Raw genomic sequence first — 25620 nt, forward strand, 5'->3', positions numbered from 1 at the left:
GAAATAACACATATGGAATCCTGTAGTAACCAACAAAGTGTTAAACAAATCAAAATATATTTTACATTTTAGATTCTTCAAAGTAGCCACCGTTTGCATTGATGACAGTTTTGCACACTCTTGGCATTCTCTCAACCAGCTTCATGAGGTAGTCACCACCCATGCATTTCAATTAACAGGTGTGCCTTGTTAAAAGTTAATTTGTGGAATTTCTTTCCATCTTAATGTGTTTGAGCCAATCCGTTGTGTTGTGACAAGGTAGGGGTGGTATACAGAAGATAGCCCTATTTGGTAAAAGACCAAGTCCATATTATGGCAAGACCAGCTCAAATAAGCAAAGAGAAACGACAGTCCATCATTACTTTAAGACATGAAGGTCAGTCAAAGCGGATTGAAATTGTTTGCTGTGATAATACTGAGGCCCATAGGATATTTCCAGGTTACCATGTAACCTGACAAGATAAAAATACAGGATTCCAGTAATAGGCTTTAGGGCCGAGAGTTTTTCCTGGCCATGTCACATGATGTCTGGTCCTAATAATATTGGTTCTCATTACCAGTACTATAGATCATGCTGCAGAGTGGTTGACAGATGAAGCCATATGCTACACTCAGGTGGCCAAGAGCAATATGGTGACAGGCATGCAGGGGACTGTCAGTCTCACACCACACCACTTGCCAACCTCCCTGTTCGACTAGTGTAGAACCAGTGTACCAATACTAGGAACCCCTGGAGAGAGCAGAGGAGTCCTGCAGGCGTGCTTGCTGCTCAACGTCTGAGAGCATATTCACTGAAAATAAAATATTGTGCTAGTTCTACTTTTAACAGATCAGGCAAATATTAGGCAAATATCAACTTTTTGAATATTTCCAGCATGAGGTATTTTTATGCATAATATATTGAACTTTTAGTGTTTCACAAACACTAATATATTAAATCCAACATAAAAACATGGCTTAGATCCAATTCAATTATATTGATTCCAAACTCTTATTAAACATTACATTTACTTAATCTTTCTAATGATTCACTTTCAGTGATCGTGTCTTAATATTAACAATGTTTTATGCATTTGACCATTTGCCATTTTAACCCACATTAGCAGACATTATTGTGCACAGCACTCAATCCGTGCTTCTACACCTGCATTGCTTGCTGTTTGGGGTTTTAGGCTGGGTTTCTGTACAGCACGTTGTGACATCAGCGGATGTAAGCTGATGATTGATTCCACCAGCAGCAGTTGGAGGTAGAACTCCACACACAGCAATATGCTGCATTTGCCTCTGTCATTAAGAGTGTTGATGGTGGGAATGGGTGGTATAATCACTGAACATCAATTTGCCTGACAGTTGTGATATCCATTCATCATGATCCATTACACCTCAGGACAACAAGATGCTTAATACTAAAATATAATTTTATTTCCTCAATCATGCATACAACATTGTCTAACAGTATCAAAGTCGATATTTTGAATGTCTCGGAATCGTCAAAAACAGAGCCACGTGGCAAGCATTGAGGTATAAAATGGACCGCCTATATCCGGGTTGCATCCAGTTTACACATCCCAACTTCACATGCACACTAGCAGTCAGTGTGCACAGGGAGCAGCGTGAGCAGCGATGTCATCACACCATCCAAAAACATGGCAGACATTGGATGAATATAAAATAATATATTGGGCTGCGATTAATGGAAAAAAAATAGGCCTCAGCAAAAACTATTACAAAAATTCAGTGGATGTTTTGTGGGAGGGGCCTCTGGGTTTAGTGGTCCTATGGGGGGAGGGGCTACTGAACCTTCTTTCTTGCGGTTCTTCTGTACCTTATTGAATGTGTGTGTGGGGGGGAGGGGCTCGGTCTGAGGGAGGGAGGGAGGGAATAACGGTAAAGGATTAGCATCCTGCTCTTTTCTCTTTTGATTGTTTAATTTCATGACTGAGTGTGGACGGGGGGAGGGTGGGGGGACAGAGGGTTAATGTGACTTCCTTGTTTTTTTTGTACCCCTCTGTCAATATAAATTAAATTAAATTTAAAAAATATTCAAAAAAAATGCTTATGTCAAGACAGATAAGGACTTGTAAAATCTATTCATAAGTAATGTTGTGAAAGATTTGACAATTTAGAGGTTGTGCATTTAATTATTTACTTTAATTTTAAATGTTGCTCTGAAACCATATAATAATGTTATGACTAATTCCATTACTTTGGCATTGCTATTTATTTGGAATAAAACGCCCCAAAATTCCTTATACCCTTGAGACTAAACTGTAATTGGACTAATTAATCCACGTTTTGATCATTTTAATAGAGGATCAGAGCTACAGTAATGCCCTCACATGTCTCCTGATCACATTACCTCTTCCACTAAATCATGTGACTTTGGCTTCCACCACTTGGCCCAACTGTGCGTGTAACGGTGTTGACAACAGGGATCCAATCGCTCTCATTCGAGAATGACGTGGCTGACTTTTCTGTGCCAATCTTTCTTTAACCCCTAACTGCTAATTGCTTTCTATTTCCGATTACAGCAAACATTATTTAGTTTTATTTTCTATGTAACTGATGTCTGATCACTGATCACTGATGTCTGGTCATGTGTTGGAGTCCCCCTTTGTGTTCCCTGCCCCCCCCCCCCCCTCCTCCTCTTATTTTTCTTCAATGTGCTGCTGCTCTGCTAAGTGGCGCCAGAGCAGCTCCAGGAATCTGCTCTAAATGTTTTCCATATTAGTTCGGAGGCTTCTCTGGTTCCAAATAGCCTAGCAGCAGAGCTGGGCTTATGCTGAGAGGAACCCTGAGCAGGAAGAGGAAGGGAACGCGGGGCGCGGGGCGCGGGGCGCGGGGCGCGGCAGGCAGCACACCCGACAGACAGCACGACGGTAAGAGACTGACAAACAAATGAACGGGAAAGGAAAGAGAGAGAAAACCACCTCCCGAGAAGCTGAAGAAGAAGTGCTTGTCGCATCTCGCTGACAGAAGGTGAAGAATGGGAGAAGGGAAGAAGGGATCCGGAGGAAGAGAGAAGAGGAGCACCCCCCATCAGAGAAGAAAGAGGTGAAGGCCGAGGATGGAGGCCCAGCACCCGAGAACTCCCACAAGTGCTGTGGCTGTCACTTCCCCCTACTCATCGCCCTGCTGCAGTTGCTGCTGGGGGTGGCTATCACAGCCGTGGCCTTCCTCATGGTCACAATCAGCCCTTCGCTCCTGGCCAGGGAGACCCCACACTTGGCTGGCATCCTTGTATATGGCATAGTGCCACTGTTGTAGCTGCATGGGCCTTTGCCTTATCTTTCTCTGGTCCCTTTGTCCATCTGACCTCACTACATGACTGCATGGATCCTCATCGTCTAACAAATCAAATCAAATGTTATTTGTCACGCTCTTCGTAAACAGCAGGTATAGACTAACAGTGAAATGCTTGCTTACGGGCCCTTCCCAACAATGAAGAGAGAAATAAAAGAGAAATAATAGAAAAGTAATAACACTTCACAATAAAAATAATAATAAATACGCAATTAGTAACAATAACTTGGATATATCTATGGGGTAACTAGTACAGAGTCGATGTGCAGGGGTACGAGGTAATTGAGGTCGATATGTACATATAACTAGGAATAAAGTGACTAGGCAATAGGATATATAATTAACAGTAGCAGCTGTGTATGTGATGAGTCAAAAACGTTAGTGCAAAAAAGGTCAATGCAGATAGTCCGGGTAGCTATTTGGTTAACTACCTATTTAGCAATATTATGGCTTGGTGTAGAAGCTGTTCAGGGTCCTGTTGTTCCAGACTTGGTGCATCGGTATTGCTTGCCGTGCGGTAGCAGAGAGAACAGACTTGGACTTGGATGGCTCGAGTCTGAACATTTTTAGAGCTGTCCTCTGACACCGCCCGGTGTAGAAGTTCTGGATGGCAGGGAGCTCGACCTCAGTGATGTACTGGGCCGTCGACATTACTCTCTGTAACGCCTTGTGGTCGGATGCCAAGCAGTTGCCATACCAAGAGGTGATGCAGCCAGTCAATATGCTCTCAATTGTGCAGCTGTAGAACATTTTGAGGATCTGAGGGCCCATGCCAAATCTTTTCAGCCTGCTGAGGGGGAAGAGGCGTTGTCGTATGTTGGTGTGTGTGAACCATGATAGATCCTTAGTGATGTGGACACAGAGGAACTTAACGCTCATGAGCCGCTCCACTACAGCCCTGTTGATGTGGAGAGGGGCCTGCTCGGCCCTCCTTTTCCTGTAGTTCACGATCAGCGCCTTTGTCTTGCTGACGTTGAGGGAGAGATTGTTGTCCTGGCACCACACTGACAGATCTCTGACCTCCCTATAGGCTGTCTCATCGTCAACTGTCAATGCAACCTTGTGTATCTACATGCATAGACACTCAGTTTGGCCACTATGGTTGCTGCCTCTGTCCAGCCTCACCTCACTGCTTGACTGTATGTCATGGATACCTGTCCTGATCCTCTACCTACTGTGCCTCCCATGCACTTCACCTACAATAGATGCATGGACACTGGGCTGTACCACCTCATCCACTGGAATGTAGCTGAATGGACTTCTCTTCTACCTTCACTGCATGCATGGCCTAATGATGTAAATAAACACATCTGTATGACTCTAGCACACAGACATATGTACATATCTCATCTCCATATTTGTCTCAACACATTTGCATGGCCCTCTTGCACATTACTAATTGCTACCTCTTCAGTTTGTACGCCGTATGTCCTTCTGCATAGACTTGTCACATTGTCCCTGTTGTATTTCCACCTTGCCCTGACTGCATGTACACATACAGTATACACCTCCTTATCAGCCTAGTCTCATCTCTCTATTCACACCATCTTACATTATCTCCATCGACAGTCAAAATTAGGGTTATCATGTTTTACTGCCTTTTCTATAGCAGTTAGAATCTCAGTGTTTAAAAGGGAAAGTTCCCCTCAGTCTCATTGAACACATTGGGTGACATTCTAAATGTAAACATTTTGACTACTAGCAATTAGCTTGATGTTATTTTCACATTTGCTCCCTCACTCGCTGACTGTTGATTAGATCTATCTCGTAGAAGCAGTATACCGGCTTAAAGGGCTGTAACAAGTTTCAAACTTTTCCCCAACTGTAATCATGGCAAGACTTTGGCCTTGTAAAAGTAAAAGTACTTGGCTTGCAGGGAAAACAACAAGTCTAGAATGCCAGTCAGCGTTATGGCTCTTAGCCTCTTACCTCAATCCTAGTTAGCTAATGTCTTCAGATAAATAAAGCAAATAATACTGAAAACAATAGAATGTAACACTTTACCTTATGTTGCAACATTGTATTAACATGTAGTCAGGATTTCCACTGAAGTTCTGTTTAGGAGTAATACAAGTTACATAAGATACAGCATTTCTATATTGAATTTGGAATATTCTCATGCTACAACAAATAATATTTTACTCTATAGAAACAACAATAATGAACGCTTTCAGCCCCAAGGCGATAGAGGCCTACTAATGATAACACAGGGGTCTATGTGTTTTTCTCTATTATCTATAGCATTGACTTTCTAGTGGTGAACATGAGCATTTCTTTAACAAAATCATGTTGTCCACGTGAGGTACTTCACAGTTGCATCTCTGTACAGGAGAAAAACATGTTGTTTTCTCTCAGCTTCCCATTATCCCTAATTACAGTGTGTACAGATGTGTGCAATCGGAAGTCTTAGTACACACAGGGAACATCCATTCTGAGTTTTACCGCCCGGTGAAAAACACTGAGTTCACCAAGATCCTTCAAGAGAATTCTGATTCCTCACCGCTTAAAATAATTCAATTAGATGCTGCATGTTAGTCACAAGACTCTAATATGCTCTGAGAGAGCGTGTGTGTCATTGCAAGAGAGGAGGAAAACTGTTTTGCCATAGCAGTAAGAATGTAATCAGATGACAAGCTGATGCTGAAAGTGCAGAATATTAATAGTGAACTTGGGATGAACAGCTTGAAGAGGGTTGAAGAGGCCCCTCTCAGCAGCAAATAAGATAAGAGGTTTGCGTGTGTGTGGCTTAGAGCACCATGGCAACACTTGGTGTTTATCAGATCCGAATAGATTCAGTTTCCCAATAACACATATGCCATTCAGAAAATAAAAAAGCAGTGATCATGTACTGGTAACTATTTACTTAAAGCATGCAGGAATAATGCATAATGATGCAATGTAAGACTTTCATGAGCATGCATGACCCCTTATGTCTTGCCACTGAGCAAGGCAGTTAACCCACTGTTCCCTGGGCGCCGAAGACGTGGATGTTGTTTAAGGCAGCCCTCCGCACCTCTCTGATTGAGGGGTTGGTTAAATGCAGAAGACACATTTCAGTTGAATGCATTCAGTTGTACAACTGACTAGGTTTCCCTCTTTTCCTTTCCCTTAAAGCAGTCTTTGTATTTCTAAATCCAACATTAAAGAATGATTAACTTAAAGTATACAAGTATATTTTGCAAAGCATATCATTTAGAGAATGACCCTCACTAAATAAATTTCCCACTGTGTTCTCTGTTATTCTAGTTGTGTGTGTTCTCATTGCTGGGCTTCCTCCTCTACTGCATTACGTACCTACCAGATGAGAGTACCTCCATGCAATTTATTGCCAAGGTGAGACCCACATGCCATGGCCGCGGGAAGATAATTTGGGGTGGGGGTGCTGTCGATATGCAATACCAGTCAAAAGTTTGGACACATCTACTCATTCAAGGGTTTTTCTTTATGCTTACTATTCTCTGCATTGTAGAATAATAGTGAAGACATCAAAGCTATAAAATAACACACATGGAATCATGTAGTAACCAAAAAAAGTTACTGACAGCATCCCCATCAAAGCAAACCCACACCATCATACCTCCTCCTCCATGCTTCACAGCGTGAATCAGGCCTTCATGGTCGATTTGCTGCAAAGAAACTACTACTAAAGGACACCAATAATAATAAGATAGTTGCTTGGGTCAAGAAACACGAGCAATGGACATTAGACCGGTGGAAATCTGTCCGTTGGTCTGATGAGTCCAAATTTAAGATTTTTGGTTCCAATCGCTGTGTCTTTGTGAGACGCAAAGTAGGTGAACAGATGATCTCTGCATGTGTGGTTCCCACCGTGAAGCATGTTGGAGGTAGTGTGATGGTGCTTTGCTGGTGACACTGTCAGTGATTTATTTTGAATTCAAGGCACAATTAACCATCATGGCTACCACAGCATTCTGCAGCGATACGCCATCCCATCTGGTTTGCGCTTAGTGGGACTATCATTTGTTTTTCAACAGGACATTGACTCAACACACCTCCAGGCTGTGTAAGGGCTATTTGACCAAGAAGGAGAGTGATGGCGTGCTGCATTAGATGACCTGGCCTCCACAATCACCTGACCTCAACCCAACTGAGATGGTTTGGGATGAGTTGGACCGCAGAGTGAAAGAAAAGCAGCCAACAAGGGCTCAGCATATCTGGGAACTTCTTCAAGACTATTGGAAAAGCATTCCTCATGAAGCTGGTTGAGAGAATGCCAAGAGTGTGCAAAGCTGTCATCAAAGCAAAGGGTGGCTACTTTGAAGAGTCTGAAATCTAAAGTATATTTTGATTTGTTTAACACTTTTTTCGTTACTACATGATTCCATATGTGTTATTTCATAGTTTTGAGGTCTTCACTGTTATTCTACAATGTAGAAAATAGTAAAAATAAAGAAAAACCATTGAATGAGTAGGTGTGTCCAAACCTTCAACTGGTACTGTATATATTTTTCCTATTTATCGGAGGGTGCTGCAGCACCCTCAGCACCCCTACTTCCCACGGCAATGCCACATGCCCTCTGACAATTTCCTGTCCAACTGAGCGGAGACCAAGATAAACTGGTCTCTCTAATGGGATGATTAGTACTATTTATAGACCAGAATACCATTCATTACTAAACGCACGCCCCCCGTTCAAATCAACCATACAAAGGTTGTACTTAGTCAGTTGGATCTGATTTAAAGTAATGTGTAGGGCCAATATACTACAGCACAGAGAACATTGATTGTCACATTGACATACTGTATGCAGACCTGGTTTCAAATACTATTTATAATCTTTTGAATACTTGCTTTAGCCTGGCTAGAGTGCCATATAGACAGGGTTTGCACTTTTGCAACTGTTCTTTTAGTTCCATTGCAACAGGCAAGCTTAGTGAAGCTCAGATAAAGTATTTGAATTTATTTCAAATATGATTTGAACCCATGTCTGATTGTAGGGTTGTATGGTTGAACCATAAAGGTGATACTGTATGTATAGGGCCATACAGAGAAATGCAGAACACAACATGTCTATTGGCAAGACTCTGTAGGAAGCCTATGGGTAGATGAGCACAGTTATTGGACATGACTTGATCGTTTCATTTAATTGGCCATACAATGTAGGCAATTGGATTTTCCAACCAATTAATAATACATTGAATATATAATGCGAAAAACTCTCTCAAAGTGATACAGTGAGTGCACTAAAAACAAGAGACGTGGACAAAAAAGGACAACTAGACAGGGCCACTGGCACAGAGAACACAGCTGACGCTACAAGGACAAAGACAACAAAGAAAACAGCTATAACTAACCGAATGCCTTCCTAAAGAGGAGGGGTTTTAGGCAATTTTTAAAGGAGCCCAGAGTCTATGGTGCCTTCACGTGGTCCAGGAGAGCATTTCAGAGGCGCGGGGGCGGTCGAGCAGAAAGCCCAATCCCCCATGGAGCAGAGCTTGGTCCTGGGGATGTGGAGGAGTAGGCTATCATGCGATCTGAGGTTGCGGTGAGATTATGGGATAGCAGCAGTTATTTGAGGTGTTTGTAATTATTAAGGATCCCCATTAGTTCCTGCCAAGGCAGCATCTACTCTTCCTGGGGTTTATTAAGGATCCCCATTAGTTCCTGCCAAGGCAGCATCTACTCTTCCTGGGGTTTATTAAGGATCCCCATTAGTTCCTGCCAAGGCAGCATCTACTCTTCCTGGGGTTTATTAAGGATCCCCATTAGTTCCTGCCAAGGCAGCATCTACTCTTCCTGGGGTTTATTAAGGATCCCCATTAGTTCCTGCCAAGGCAGCATCTACTCTTCCTGGGGTTTATTAAGGATCCCCATTAGTTCCTGCCAAGGCAGCATCTACTCTTCCTGGGGTTTATTAAGGATCCCCATTAGTTCCTGCCAAGGCAGCATCTACTCTTCCTGGGGTTTATTAAGGATCCCCATTAGTTCCTGCCAAGGCAGCATCTACTCTTCCTGGGGTTTATTAAGGATCCCCATTAGTTCCTGCCAAGGCAGCATCTACTCTTCCTGGGGTTTATTAAGGATCCCCATTAGTTCCTGCCAAGGCAGCATCTACTCTTCCTGGGGTTTATTAAGGATCCCCATTAGTTCCTGCCAAGGCAGCATCTACTCTTCCTGGGGTCTAGCAACATTAAGGCAGTTATAAACAATGAAACATTTGACATGACAATTCATAACACTTTTCACAACACATTGTGTTCCCTCAGGCCACTACTCTACTATCACATATCTACAATACAACATACATGTGTACGTGTGTGTAGAGTGCGTGTCTTATCATGTGTATGTGTCTCTTCACAGTCCCTGCTGTTCCATAAGGTGTATTTTTATCTGTTTTTTTATATCTGATTCTACTGCTTGCATCAGTTACCTGATGTGGAATAAAGTTCCATGTAGCCATGGCTCTATGTAGTACTGTGCCCTCCCATAGTCTGTTCTTAACTTGGGGATTGTGAAGAGACCTTTGGTGGCATGTCTTGTGGGGTATGCATGGATGTCCAAGCTGTGTGCTTGTAGTTTATACAGACACCTCGGTGCATGCAGCATGTCAACACTTCTTATGGCGGGGCATTGCCATGGATGCACTGGAATGTCAGCAGGACGGTTTTGAATTCAATTCTGAGTGAGACTGGGAGGCAGTGCAGAGATGCCAGAATGGGGAGCATCGTCCAAATATAACATTTTCACAGGTGGACTTCCTCCACTCAAAATGTATGTAGAAGTAGTCTTATAACGTGTATAAGCTGACCAATATATTAAAAAAGTAATACAATCTACATTCTGTGGTGTAAATGTTTGCAACAAAAGATTGTCCCTATTTTCGCCTTCTTCATGTCTTCCTAAAGTTCATAGCCTAACATAACACGTGAGTACAGCTATATAAAAGGCTTTGTGAAGTGCTTCTAGCACGCTTTGGTTCAGCACAGTACAATACATCTCATGATGTACTTTAATTCTCCATATTTCACAGTGGTTTTTAAATAAACATAAACACCATTTCAAATTAAGCAAGCATCAAACATGACATAATGCTATAAGCGGCGTGTACCGGAAAACAAATACTGAGCGAATCAGGGCTATGTTACGTAACCTGTGGATTTAGATGAAGGGCTAGTGTTATTGGGATTGTACACTCCAATTACATAAACCACACAAAGCCCCTCTCACACATTATCAAGCTGTATTTTTAGACATCATTTACATAATGTGTACATACCCACAACATGTGGATAAAGGTACAGTGGATGGTAGCTGCAGGGGATTCTCACATGAACACTACTTTAAGCAGTCAGTCCTCCATTAAAGGGATACTTCCAACTGGAATGTTTTGTGTGAAAATAACTGAATTATTTTGAAAATAACTCCCAATAACATCAAAGGGGGTCATTTTCTTTGTATCTTTTTGACATGTAAAATATTGACGTTTTAAAATATATACATACTGGTATGGTACTGCTGGACATAATGAATGAGGTTATAAAGTGGTGAAGTACCCCTTTAAGACAGCCCTGCTCTGTCTCTTAGGGTCAGGTTCTACCTCTGGCCGATAGCCAGGACCTGCAGGTATTTATTGGCCACTGTGCGAGGAGTTAATTGTTAGCAGACAAACCTATTTGGATATGGCTAGAGAGTGGGCATACCTTGTTCACTAAGGCTGTGTTTACACAGCCAACCTAAAAATCTAAATCAGATTTTTTTCTGTCTACACTTTTACATGTGACCCACATCAAATTTGCGCATTCACACTGATGTAGCCTCTGAAGTAGCACACGGATGGAATGCTCATTTCTGGTCACTGTTCCTTTAAATATTGGGGTGGTTGTCATGGAAATGGTAGGTCATGAGCAAAGCAAAATAATGATCAGAGTGTCGCATATGGATCATCAGGTTTGTATCAGGATTCAGATCCACATATAGAGGTGGTATAAATCGAAAGTGAAAAGAACATATTCCATGTGTTTTTCTGCTGTTTACACATAAGGGAAAAGACAACTGGAGTTGTATGTCTTTACTCCGCTTACTGTAACACATTCAATTACTGATTGGCGTGACTTTTACACAGGCAGCCCAATTCAGATATTTTGCCAATTATTTGCATATCTGAAACCTATCTGATCTTTTCCCTAATGTGTAAACAGTAAAAATAACACATGGAATCTAATCTTTTGACTTTTGAATATCACATAAATCAGAAGTGAAAAGATCAGATTCCATTAGATTTTTTTGCTGTCATTCAGTCATTTAAATGTATTACAGTAAGTAGCGTAAAGACATAAAACTCCAGTTGTCTTAGTGTAGACAACTAGAGACATGTTTAATAGGCTCCAACAGGGAAAATGCTTTGAAACAGTGTTGTCATTCGTAGTCTGTCCTCTGTTTCAAGCAATTTCATTGCATGCCTGCAGAACATGACCCTGCTGTTGTCCTTCAGGATTAATGATGACCTCCCTCTAAAAATGTATCCCCGGCCCTGGAATCCCCACTATGCTTAGATATTCTGTGCTATACTAAACTAGCTCACCTCGTCTCCTCTGCCCCTCCAGCTGCTGTACCTTATCTTGTGCGCCATGGGCCTGGTCCTCTCTGCCCTGGTCATGGCCTTCGTTGGCCACCACTACGCCCAGACCAACGGCTTCAGCTGCCTGGAGGTGGGCGACGACTGCGTGTGCACCCTGAACCCCCACGATCCTATCGCCAGGACCTTCCCCTACACGAAGGTCAGCAACTGTGGAGCGGTCACTGGCACCCTGAAGCTGTACTTCCTGCTTCAGATTGCCCTGAACCTGATCCAAGCACTGGTATGTGCCTTGGGGGCCTTCGTCATGTGGAAGCACCGCTATCAAGTGTTCTTCGTGGAGCTGCAGATGGGCTCGCCCTCCTTCCATCACTGGTAGAAGGTCTGATGGGAGTTGTAGGAAGAAGAGGCCCATGATGATATCATGATGAGTTAGCCCATGATGATGCCACTATTGAGGGTAGAGTATTGAGAGATCAGCCAATCAGAATCTTCACTCATTCTTCTCGAATGGACAGATGTATTACAAAAACCTTTTGGTGTGTGCATAAGTGTGTGTTTAGGTTGTTCTCAATCATATTAACATTTTGGGGTCGTTGACGTTTTCTATAATGGCATTTTGAACGACTTTTATATACTGTAAGGATAACTTTGTACTCGTAGTTGCCAATGCTACATGAGATATTTCTAATAGATGAAGAAAAGACACCAAACTACCAAAGTGGTACATGGATGGACAGCTGGACCGTGCCATCCGAAGAGGGAAATTATGTTTACATGGCTCATTGGCTAATTCAGCAGGACAGTGTCCCACTCCCTTCAATAGTGAAGACCGTATGCTAAATCAGTTGTCTCAAGTTGAGAAAGATTTGCCTTATGTAAAAATCAACTTTTGTGGTTCATAAATCACACGACACAACCGGAGACTAGAGCAGAATGAGAAAGAGAAACGTGATGCATTAGCGTTAACTAGTGGTGGGTGGTAATATGGTATTTACTGTACAATGCAGATACTATGGTCAACTCTTTGTACATACTACATGAAGAGAAGGGTTTGAAAACTGAGAAATCTGTTTCATCTTCAATAGATACCTTATTACTGGGGATTTAAGTGGTGAGCGTTTAAGTAATTTACATGTACATTAAAGAAAAAACGACTGCCAATGTCCATTTTCTATGCCTTTTAGCTTAGATTCACATTTACCTTGAATAAATGGTGTTGACTTAAGTCCTTGAATCACAGTTTTATTATGTATGTCACATGCAATCCTACTTCTACTGTTTAACCCAATTCTGAAATACTGTTGATTAAAAACATGTGAATGAATGAATGCGTTTTGCCTTAGAGCTACAGTATCCCACCTAGCTATCACTGAAGACAGCAGACAGCTTTCGAGGGAAGCATAATAACTATCTGAGCTGGAGTCTTTTCATTCCATTACTGGAAGGGATAAGGGATCTGTGTCTCTCACCATACCCCTCCAAGGGAAAAGCATGACACCACCAGACATATTGGACTGCAAAAATACACTACAGCAGCATGTTATCATATTAAGTGAGAAAGTTAAATGGCATTAGAAGGCCTGGGCCTTGTTCATTAGACACCAAACGGATGAAAAAATACTTAAACCGGGAGGGACTACTAGGGTGTGCCCTAATGAAAACAGCCCTGATGTTTGTGGTGTTTTGATTGGCCTGAGGGTGTATGAACTACCATGTGACCATACCGCCTCATCATCCCCACAGCAAGACACAGGAAGTAACATGCAGCCCATCACGAGGGAAGTGTATTTATACAACCGGCAGTAAAGAGTTCTTTCCCTCCCACAAAATGTGTTTTTCTTCCTTTGAAAACACAAACACCTGCTTGAAATGGTCATAGATCTGTGAAGGGTAGAAACAGATATCTGATCTGGTGTCCTGTGAATTTCTTCAGAGCCTTTGAGAGGGGAGATGATTGTAGGAGATCAATGAGGTGATCAATTACTTTATTGGATCAACCTTCACTTACAGTGGGAGCAGAACACTTTCAAGTAACTCTAAAATTAAATGAAAACAAGCTAAATCACCAATGTGTGATACACTTCTGTTATTGAGACGCTTCACTTCAGTAATGGCCACATGCACCTGGCATAACTGAAACTGTCAAAATAACGTGTCAACATTATTTGAAAATACTTGTTTTTCTTTTGTCCCACTGCAACACAAATACACCTTCGTTTGTCACACTGCAACATCTAAAACATATGCTTCCAACAACCATTCAATAAACCCAACATCCAAACATTAGCGTGGCTGAGTCTCAGAGGGGTTTATGGCATACTGTCCTGTTTATTGTCCTACTAATATTGGGTGGGTTCGAGTTCACCCTGACAGAACAACACGTGACTTTGGGCGGGGACTGCCAGTGTCAAGAAACTCAAAGATGGCCGGTGTCCAATTGTGTCTAAGCTCACGTGCACACATCGTGTTGTTCTCATGCACAAAACATGTAGAATGTTCACTGTAGAATGGACAACGGAAATACAGTGTACCTGGCCCAATCCACTACTAGTGAACCCAGTCATAGTCATATGAGAGACTAAGAATTCTAAGAGTCATTCCAGTCAGTTCCTCAGAATCACAAGTGTACAGTAAGAGACATTGACCTGGAAGTGGTTACTCATAACATCAGTATGTTCTCAGACTATGAGCAGCACAGACAGTGGAAAGACCGGAGCAGCACCGTACACCACTACAGTTCTAACTACTGTACAATACAGTAGTCCACTGGCAGGACATGCCCAACAGAAGCTGGTACAAAGCAGTACATTAACTATGGTGGTATCTGCCCTACCATTATAATTGTATGAGCAATATTTTTGAGAATATATGGCTGAAATTGTCCCCAGCTGCTCACATCATTGAAATAAAATAAAAAACAAAGCAGTGGATGTTTATGACTGTGCCATACAGTAGACAGATTCAGGGGTGGCAAGCCCCATCACTCCCTCTAGCCTTCCCTTCCCTCACCTCATAGTCGGAGCATTTCAGATATGCTGGACTTTCCCCTTCCTGCCTTGCTCAGTGACAGCTGTGGGTTATTATGACACCACGTGCAGCTCATTTTAACAGCTGTCTCACAAAGGCGGCATGAGCCAACGCAGCCCCGCCAGAGTCAACACTAACAAAACATAACCGGGCCATCTCTGAACGTGAGCCCTGTCCTGTTTGTTTTAGCATACAATATAGCTCAGTATGTGTATTATTTATTTTACAGGTTTTTTTGGTCATCTTTATTTTGTTATAACTCGACTGTATTCCTGCTGACCCAAAGTCGACATCAGGCATCTAATGTGTGTTAACTAGCTGTTCTTATCCAGTTAATTAGATGGAAGAAGCAGAATAGTTGCAGTGTGATCAGGGCTAATTAAAGCATGATGTTTACTGTGAGCGTTGATCAATTGCAGATGACCGCAGGATCTGACCATGAGGTGAAACGTGACACTGTAATGCCACTGAGCCAGTGGTGCTGTTAGGGGGGCTAAAGGTCCCATTCTGGGTTCATGATCCGTGTGAGTAAATGAGTGTCTATATGGGTGTGTAGGTGGCCCACAACAGTAGGACCAACATGAATTTCAACCCCAAAACAACAATTATTCAACCCCAAGATGGCTGACTAAATACACAGAGACAGTGATCAACTCAAGGCAGAAACATCCAGTCTCATCTTATCATAGATTTATTACAATATAGCATTTGATCAACATAAAACACTATCTGTTTACAGAAAAGTGTCAAAGGGCATTCCCCTCTGAAGTGCATACATACTCTCATACTGTCATGTGATTGTGGAAGATAAAAACATTTACAGACATACAAGTTTTATACACACATATTAAATTGAATTCCATGTGACTGAGTTACATGGCTGAGTTACAAGAGTTAAAAACGACAACAGAAAATAGCTTGACCAATTGGCAACAAATTTGGTACATAGCATCTATGAACATCTTTAAACACAATATTTTCCAAGACTCTAGCTCAAACAACATGGCCACTATAAGCCAATGAGCTTGCATGATTGTTTTTTCCTGTTTTTACAGGAAACCTAACCATACTCTACAAGTTAGCTACACCCAGATCCCTGAGCGTGTGTGCCAAATTTCATCAATCTGAGTGAAACAGATCAAGAGATATAATCATGTGCCCCTGACAGTGCCACTTTGTGATTGATCTAAATGTGCTTGCATATGTTGAGTTTTGACAGTGTTTGGAACATGTGTTTGAAGTTGTTACAATACGAATATCTGTGTCTGATTTATATTCATTTATGTGCCAGGTCACGCCAACTTAAATGTTTATTGGTCACTAGCGGCCATGTTGTTTGAGATGCTATCCTGTAAAATATTGCTTAGAGAGAACTTGGTACATAGATACCATGTATCAAGTTTCATGCAGATCGGTCATTCGATGCCAGATGAGTAGCGTTTTAAATGTTTATCAAAAAATTGGAAATGGTAGAAAATCCATCATGGAAAACCTTATGCGTCATTGAAGCAAATTCATTCCTTGTGAGGAGAGGGACCTATGTACCGAATTTCATGACTCAAACGGGGTAAGGGACATGACCTTTCAAAGGTTGCATCTTCAATCGCTTGTTATAACGCCACCATGAGTCCAATTGACATGGCATTGCTTGAGAGGGTGTGGGGCCCATGGGCCTTTACCATCATGCCAAATTGCACCCTCTTAAGCCTTACAGGAATGTGCGTATTCATTTTCCTTGGCGGAAGAAGATGTATAATAATGAACGCCAACAAATACAATAGGGCTTCTCACAGCTTCACTGTTTGAACCCCTAACAAACCATAGAGAATGATCATTACAGTATGAGATGAGTTGATGCCTATGTCCCAAATAGCAATCTATTCTCTATATATTGCCCTACTTTTGACCAGGGCCCAGAAGCACCTACTTGAGCCCTCTAGGCCCTGGTCAAAAGTAAGGCACTACATAAGAAACAGGGTGCCATTTGGGACGCACGCCACGATTACATTATGATCAAACATCTCTATCAACATGAGTGAGTTACTAAGACTATCTACTGTATTGGACACAAGCACATGATTTTCAAATCAATCCTCCTGACTACATTCTGTACCAATATAGGATTTAAGACTCAAGGCATTTCAAGTAAATTCCGTACAGATAATCAGATTATCTTCATATACATTTTCTTTTCATTCTGTTATTTATAGACTATGTACAATATGAATAGAAAGTCATAATGCTGTTCAGGGATTGCATTATCACGGAGGACACTTCTCTGAGAGAAAAGGCGACAACACTTTACTTGAACTCGTCGTAAACATGCCGTGAAGCTTCATAGCATAAGGCTAAATACCACAATACATGTAAATATATATGTGTCATAACATTGGCATAGTATATCCTGGAGACCTGACACATTCTATGAAGCTTTACGACATGTTAATGAAACTGGTATGAAGCATTATGGCAGCGAGTTCAAGTAAAGTAACATCATATGCAAATCCGTTTCTCCAGTTGTACGTAATATTTTTTTTTTAAAGTGCAGGATATTGAAAACATTGACTATCACAGTCATAATGATTGAGATGACAAAGCAATGTTACCCCCCAAGGCAGCCAGGCGGTAAGTTGATCAATGTTACCCCCCAAGGCAGCCAGGCGGTAAGTTGATCAATGTTACCCCCCAAGGCAGCCAGGCGGTAAGTTGATCAATGTTACCCCCCAAGGCAGCCAGGCGGTAAGTTGATCAATGTTACCCCCCAAGGCAGCCAGGCGGTAAGTTGATCAATGTTACCCCCCAAGGCAGCCAGGCGGTAAGTTGATCAATGTTACCCCCCAAGGCAGCCAGGCGGTAAGTTGATCAATGTTACCCCCCAAGGCAGCCAGGCGGTAACTTGATCAATGTTACCCCCCAAGGCAGCCAGGCGGTAAGTTGATCAATGTTCCATTTCTAATTCCAAAGTATAAAAAATGTAATTTTGTAATGTACTCCAGTTCCGTTCACAATTTAACAGGTCATATTAAAACATATCCAAAGAGAATAACCTGGTCCCACATCTGTTTGTGCGGTATTGCCAACTCCTATTATCATTTTCGTAGGAGTTGGCAAGACAACACAAACAGATCTGAGACCAGGCTAGGAAGAAAATACTTCACCGTAAAGTTACACGTACACCCTTTCCAAAGAGGGCCTATCAGTAATACAAGGAGCAGCCCCTTTCAAGTCCAAAGAGAACTGAACAACACCAACCAACCCAATGTACCAATACCTGACCTGCGCATAGCCCAGTCTCTGTCTTCATCTTAGTCTCAGACAGACACAGTACACTGAGAATACAGAAGAAAGAGCGTGGCTGCCCACAGGGCCACTGTACTTAACCTTTAACCCTCTCCCATGACCTCCAGTCTGCAGGAGTCTGCCATAGTGACACTGGCCAATGTGTGGTATACCTGGCATCTTATTCAGAGGCTCACTCATAGAGCAGCAGGACTGACATGGGATGATCAGTATGACTGGGCAGCTTGTGCTGTCCTAAAGGCAGACATCACTGTACTGTTCTATGTGATATGTGAGAGGGTGATGCTGGGTGAGGAGTCAGTACACTGTCTAAGAACAAGGCACTGTTTGCTTTGAATACAAAGCACTGTTTGAGTAAATTATGCGTGTGGGCCAGTGGCTGCAGGCCCCATAAATCTGATACTATTGTGTGTGTACGTGTGTGTGTGTGTGTGTGTGTGTGTGCACACGTGTTTATGGCCCCTTTGTGTACCTCCAGCAGTTTTCTCTGTTAGCAGGGGCACTCAGGCCCCTCAGTGTGCTGGGATGTGGTGGTTGTTGACCCCAGCAGGCCCCAGGAAGCCCATCATCTGTTTGTTCTTCCTCTGCTCTGTCATCTGGGGAGAAGAGAAGGAAATAATAACTTATTCAATATAAACTAGTGCTCAGACTGTCTGCAATAGGCTGAGAGAGGCTGGACTGAGGGCTTGTAGGCCTGTTGTAAGGCAGGTCCTCACCAGACATCACCGGCAACAACGTCGCCTATGGGCACAAACCCACCGTCGCTGGACCAGAAGGGACTGGCAAAAAGTGCTCTTCACTGACGAGTCGCGGTTTTGTCTCACCAGGGGTGATGGTCGGATTCGCGTTTATCGTCGAAGGAATGAGCGTTACACCGAGGCCTGTAATCTATCCCCCCAGAAATGTCCGGGAACGTGCAGGTGCCTTGGTGGAAGCGTGGGGTAACATCTCACAGCAAGAACTGGCAAATCTGGTGCAGTCCATGAGGAGGAGATGCACTGCAGTACTTAACGCAGCTGGTGGCCACACCAGATACTGACTGTTACTTTTGATTTTGACCCACCCCTTTGTTCAGGGACACATTCTTCCATTTCTGTTAGTCACATGTCTGTGGAACGTGTTCAGTTTATGTCTCAGTTGTTGAATCTTGTTATGTTCATACAAATATTTACACATGTTAAGTTTGCTGAAAATAAACACAGTTGACACAGTTCACTTTTTTTGCTGAGTTTACATAAGAGTCCTCTTAATTAACAGCATTTCCCTCACTCAGACAAAACATTTTAAAAAGTTGTCCAATTAGCAGGAGGGATGGGGGCAACTTCGTGTCGCGTGAGGTGCTCAAGCTCAATCTTCTGTCAGTCAAAACCCATACAGCAATGTGAAGTGCAAAGCTTGAGCTCTGACGTCATGTATAGCATGTTACTGTAGAGCCACTGCGCTCCAATTTGTGCCCAAATCTGTTGTTTTCATTCTGTATACAGGTACGAGTGTAAAGGGCCAATTAGCCTCGATTTCCTGTCTTCCATATTCACCCTGCTCTATGTAATATTTCACTCACTCACTCACTCACTGCAGCAGAACAGGAACACACAAGGAGAGGCCTGTGATGTGGTTGTGATGATGGTGTCGTGATGATCGGGTGATGTCGTGATGATCGGGTGATGATCAGGTGATGGTGAGTGATGAGATCTGTCACACTACTAGTTAGCCCAAGGTCAGGGAGGGAAATTGCCTTGTACATAAAGGCATGATAACCTCAGAGAAAATGACAAGTGCATGTGAACGTGCAGGAATGATAGGCCATTGTGATGGGAGTGAGTAGACCCGTGGTGATCTGTGCCTTGGGATGTCATGAAGGAGTTGAGAGCCTCTTGGTCAGAGAGGAGAGAGATATGGCTGTATGGTTGAGCACTGAAACACAGGGTTGCTGATTTCAATCCCTGGTTAAAAAGATATGTACTGGAATCAAATGTAACTGTGGATATTACACTGAGTTAAAGATAATGGAAGGCTGAATGCATAGATCTGGTCCTCAAGGGCCACAGTGGATATTTCTGAACTTTTAAAGGGATACAAATTAAGAAAGTCCGTAGCATGTGGAAAAAACTCTGAACAATCAATGAAATCCATTGATCAGTTATGTGCTAGAGACACCCACAAAATCAACAGGATGGTGGCCCTCGAATACTGACCGGTGTTCATAAGGCACCAAGCACTCAAACATGGACTGAAACGGGGAAAACCTATTTGGACTTAACCAATAGGAAGCGCTCATCAAACATTGCGTGCCAAAAATGAACATGACACTGGAGTTGTGCGGCCCTGTTCAGTGTCTAAATGAATGCCTTGTTCAACGACAGTAACGTACCTGATCCTTTAGCTCAGACAGCTGGGAGGACAGCAGGGACACCAGTGTGACAGTGCTGTCCAGTTTCTCCTGCAGGGAGCGCATCTCGTTCTGCTCGCCGTCCCCCTCGCTGCTCACCAGGGACATGGCCCGCATCCGGGGGAACCAGTCCAGGTTCTTCTCCTGGAGATAGAGGGGGAGGGAGAAAGAGAGGGTAGATTCATGTATTTACATAGCAGGTTCAAAGTTAAAACCAGAGGGAGAGAAAGGGTAAGAAATGGTAAAAAGGGCGAAAACCAAAGAGGAGAAGAAAAGTGTGAAGGCTATACAGTGCATTCAGAAAGTATTCAGACCCCTTCACCTTTTCCAAATGTTGTTACTTTAGAGCCTTATTGTAACATTAGGTTGTTTCCCCCCCCCATCAATCTACACACAATACACCATAATGACAAAGCAAAAACATTTTTTTTTTTTTAATTATGCATAAGGCTGAAATCACATTTACATAAGTATTCAGACCGTTTACTCAATACTTTGTTGAAGCCCCTTTGGCAGAGATTACAGCCTTGAGTCTACTTGGGTATGACGCTACAAGCTTGGCACACCTGTACTTGGAAAGTTTCTCCCATACTTCTCTGCAGACCCTCTCAAGCTCTGTCAGGTTGGATGGGGAGCGTCGCTGCACAGCTATTTTCAGGTCTCTCCAGAGATGTTCGATCAGGTTCAAGTCTGGGCTCTGGCTGGGCCACAAGGACATTCAGAGACTTGTCCCAAAGCCACTCCTGCGTTGTCTTGGCTGTGTTCTTAGGGTTGTTGTCCTCTTGGAAGGTTCTCCCATCTCCATAGAGGAACTCTGGAGCTCTGCCAGAGTGGCCACCGGGTTCTTGGTCACCTCCCTGACCATGGCCCTTCTCCCCCAATTGCTCAGTTTGGCCGGGAGGTTACCTTGGTGGTCTTGGTGGTTCCAAACTTCTTCCATTTAAGAATGGAGGCCACTGTATTCTTGGGGAACATGCTGCAGAAATGTTTTGGTACCCTTCCCCAGTTCTGTGCCTCGACACAATCCTGTCTCGGAGCTCTACAGATAATTCCTTCGACCTCATGGCTTGGTTTTTGCTCGGATACGCACTGTCAACTGCGGGACCTTATATAGAAAGGTGTGTGCCTTTCTAAATCATGTTCAATCAATTGAATTTACCACAGGTGGACTTCAATCAAGCTGTAGAAACAGAGGGGCCTCCCGGGTGGCGCAGTGGTCTAGGGCACTGCATCGCAGCGCTAGCTGCGCCACCAGAGTCTCTGGGTTCGCGCCCAGGCTCTGTCGCAGCCGGCCGCGACCGGGAGGTCCGTGGGGCGACGCACAATTGGCCTAGCGTCGTCCGGGTTAGGGAGGGTTTGGCCGGTAGGGATATCCTTGTCTCATCGCGCTCCAGCGACTCCTGTGGCGGGCCGGGCGCAGTGCGCGCTAACCAAGGGGGGCGGGTGCACGGTGTTTCCTCCGACACATTGGTGTGGCTGGCTTCCGGGTTGGAGGCGTGCTGTGTTAAGAAGCAGTGCGGCTTGGTTGGGGTGTGCTTCGGAGGACGCATGGCTTTCGACCTTCGTCTCTCCCGAGCCCGTACGGGAGTTGTAGCGATGAGACAAGATAGTAATTACTAGCGATTGGATACCACGAAAATTGGGGAGAAAAGGGGGTAAAATTTATTTAAAAAAATAAAAATAAAAAAAAAAAGTTGTAGAAACATCAAGGATGATCAATGGAAACAGGATGCACCTGATCTCAATTTTGAGTCTCATAGCAAAGGGTCTGAATACTTATGTAACTGAGGTATCTGTTATTTATTTTTAATAAATTAGCAAAAATTTCCAAAAACCTGTTTTCACTTTGTTATTATTGGGTATAGTGTGAAGATGGATGAAAATGTTATTTAATCTATTTTAGAATAAGGCTGTAACGTAACAAAATGTTGAAAAAGTCTAGTGGTCTGAATACTTTCCAAAGGCACTGTACAAAGACAGAGGCAGGGTGTGGAGCCAGGAACAGAATGTGAAAGAGGAAGGCGGGATGGGGAGCAGAACATCCGTGGGAACCAATGTTGTATATAAACTCTGGATTGCTGATGCTATGTATTGGCCAATGAGGGCTTGAAGCCACCGGTTGGCCATATTGGCACTTTCCAGAAACCCCTTCAAACATTCAACCTCCAGCTGGCACCAGGGTCAGCACACTCTCAAATGTTGTTTTTTCCCATCATTGTAAGCCTGCCACACACACACACACTATACGATACATTTATTAAACATAAGAATGAGTGTGAGTTTTTGTCTTAAGCCAGCTCGTGGGAAGTGACAAAGAGCGCTTATAGGACCAGGGCACAAATAATAATATAATAATAATCAATAATTTTGCTCTTTATTTAACCATTTTACATATAAAACCTTATTTGTTCATTGAAAATTGTGAATTCTTCACCACAGATTAATGAGAAGGGTGTGCTTGAAAGGATGCAATGTTGAGTTGTATTTGAGACTCTCTCCATCTTAAATCATTTCCCACACAGTCTGTGCCTGTATTTAGTTTTCATGCTAGTGAGGGCTGAGAATCCACTCTCACATAGGTATGTGGTTGCAAAGGGCATCAGTGTCTTAACAGTGCGATTTGCCAAGGGTAGGATACTCAGAGCAGCCCAATCCAGAAATCTGTCAGTGGCTTCTGATTAAATTCCATTTTCACAGAACCGCTTGTTGCAATTTCGATGAGGCTCTCTTGTTCAGATATCGGTAAGTGGACTGGAGGCAGGGCATGAAAGGGATAACGAATCCAGTTTTTTGTGTCATCCATTTCGGGAAAGTACCTGCGTAATTGCACACCCAGCTCAATCAGGTGCTTCGCTATATCACATTTGACATTGTCCATAAGCTTCAGTTCATTTGCACACAAAAAAATCATATGTGTGTTGTCCGTCTTAATGCAGACAGAGAAGCGCTCCAACTTCTTAATCAGCCTCAATTTTGTCCCGCACATTGAATATAGTTGCGGAGAATCCCTGTAATCCTAGATACAGATCATTCAGGCAAGAAACACATCACCCAGATAGGCCAGTCGTGTGAGAAACTCGGTCAGACAATGAAAGCGGTCTGACAAGTGAAACTTATGGTCACTAAAGAAAACTTTAAGCTTGTCTCTCAATTTAAAAAAAATGTGTCAATACTTTTGTTTTGTTCCCCAGTGTCTGTGTTGTAGTTTGTATTTGAGTGTGTGTGTTTCAGGAGAGGGCTTCCTGAATTCTCCCCAAGCAGCTGATTGGTCAGCCCCATTGATGATTGGAGCTGACCCCGCCCCCTCGTCAGGACGCAGCTGTCTTCAATTAGATTCCTTCTGAAGCTATATAAGGCAGTGTTCTGTTGCTCAGAGGCGAGATTGATTGTAATATCCTGAGGATCATAACTGAGAGATGATTGCTGAGAGAGGAGGCTGATGGCTGTGGGTTATTTACTGTGTTAGTTGTTGCTGGGAGCAGCTTTGGTATGTTCTGTGTTAGTTTGTTGCTCCGTCAGATAGAGCTTATTTGATGAAATTGTTTAATATTCTGTTTCATTTGTTCCCAGGGGGGAAGGGGAAGGCACCTAGGGAGTGCTTAGGCAAGAGGCCCGCGGGCATACATATACCCGTAGTATATTCACTGTCTAGGCACACTAGGAAAGACCTGGGCGGACCACCCCCTGTATTTTGGTTAGCGCACCAGGTGGTGCTAAATTAGGTAAGTAGTGGGTAGGCAAGTAAGGTAGGAGAGGGGGCTTTGATATTTACTTTCTTTGCTTTGGTTCCGTCCAGCCCCTTTTCCCCATATTACCGTGTGAAGGAATAAATTCCTAGTAAACGGTAAATTCTCTGCCGTTTGTCATCCTTACTCGCACCTACTGTCCCATACCTCTCACTTCACGGGGAGTTGAGTTGTAGCAGGGTGTCGCGTTCCCTCTTCTTCGAGGCGTGCGTAACAATTTTGCCCCTTGATAACCAGCGCACTTTTGTATGTTGTAAAAGCGTTACATGGTAGCTGCCCATATCATTGCGTAGTGCAGAAAATACACTTGAGTTCAGGGGCCTTGCTTTAACAAAGTTAACCATTTTCACTGTTGTGTACAAAATGTCTTTCAAGCCGTCAGGCATTCCCTTGGCAGCAAGAGCCACTCGGTGGATGCTGCAGTGTACCCAAGTGGCATCGGGGGCAACTGCTTGCACGCGCGTTACCACTCCACTAGGTCTCCCTGTCACGGCTTTTGCGCCATCAGTACAGATACCAACACATCTTGACCACCAAAGTCCATTTGATGTCACAAAGCCATCCAGTACTTTAAAAATATCCCTTCCTGTTGTCCTGGTTTCCAGTGTTTGCAGAAGAGGATGTCTTCCTTAATTTACCCCCCTTTAAACATAACGGACATATACCTGGAGCTGTACCAGGCCCGCCAAGTCTGTTGACTCATACAGCTGTAACGCATAGAATTCACTGGCTTGTATGCGAAGCAGTAATTGTTTCAAAACATCTCCTGCCATGTCACTGATGCGTCATGAAACAGTGTTGTTTGATGAAGGCATTGTGTCCTGTGACGATCTGAAGGATCAGGTTACAGTGGGTCTGAGATTGGAATGTAAACTGTGGAACACAGAGAAACCCTTGGACATCAAAAGTTTGAATTATTAAACAATATTTATATTTTTGAGAATGTGGGAGTGGCCCGTGGACACTTAAGGGACAGTCATGACGAGTGTGTTTCATTTGGTGATCTCATGAAGGACAGGAAACCCACATTACTGTATCTCTGTTTGTGTACACTAATCAATTATCAGGTTTACATCTAAATGTTGTGAAACGTATGTGATTACATATGAAAGTATTTGTGAAAAGATGAAATGTGATGTTAGCCTTCTAAATGAGAGCATGGATTGTCATATAAAGTGTAACTAGTCAGTGGCCACGGCCCCGTGAGCCCAGACATCACGCTAGGCGTCATAGAACTGCCCCTTCTTCCACAGAGTATAAACCCACTTCCTACAAAATGTACATTAAGTCAGAGAACGCCGGGACGGAGTCCCCAC

General features: G+C 43.2%; 1 protein-coding gene and 1 pseudogene across 1 annotated transcript in view; one reads left to right on the forward strand and one right to left on the reverse strand.

Annotated features, from left to right (window-relative positions):
* The first annotated feature begins 2986 nt into the window (after window positions 1–2986).
* On the forward strand, window positions 2987–12227 carry LOC120066527 (annotated as a pseudogene).
* A 3310-nt stretch (window positions 12228–15537) lies between these two features.
* Window positions 15538–25620, reverse strand: part of LOC120065919 (inositol 1,4,5-trisphosphate receptor type 2-like) — a 100080-nt gene continuing 89997 nt past the window's right edge. Inside the window, exons 28-29 of the mRNA XM_039016962.1 lie at window positions 20541–20702; window positions 15538–18765 (exon numbers count right to left, since the gene is read on the reverse strand). Coding sequence (XP_038872890.1) covers window positions 18682–18765; window positions 20541–20702 — 246 coding nt within the window. The 3' untranslated portion in view covers window positions 15538–18681. The remainder of the gene's footprint in view (window positions 18766–20540; window positions 20703–25620) is intronic.

The sequence above is a fragment of the Salvelinus namaycush genome, chromosome 21 (assembly GCF_016432855.1).
Source record: "Salvelinus namaycush isolate Seneca chromosome 21, SaNama_1.0, whole genome shotgun sequence".
In the NCBI taxonomy this organism is placed as follows: domain Eukaryota; kingdom Metazoa; phylum Chordata; class Actinopteri; order Salmoniformes; family Salmonidae; genus Salvelinus; species Salvelinus namaycush.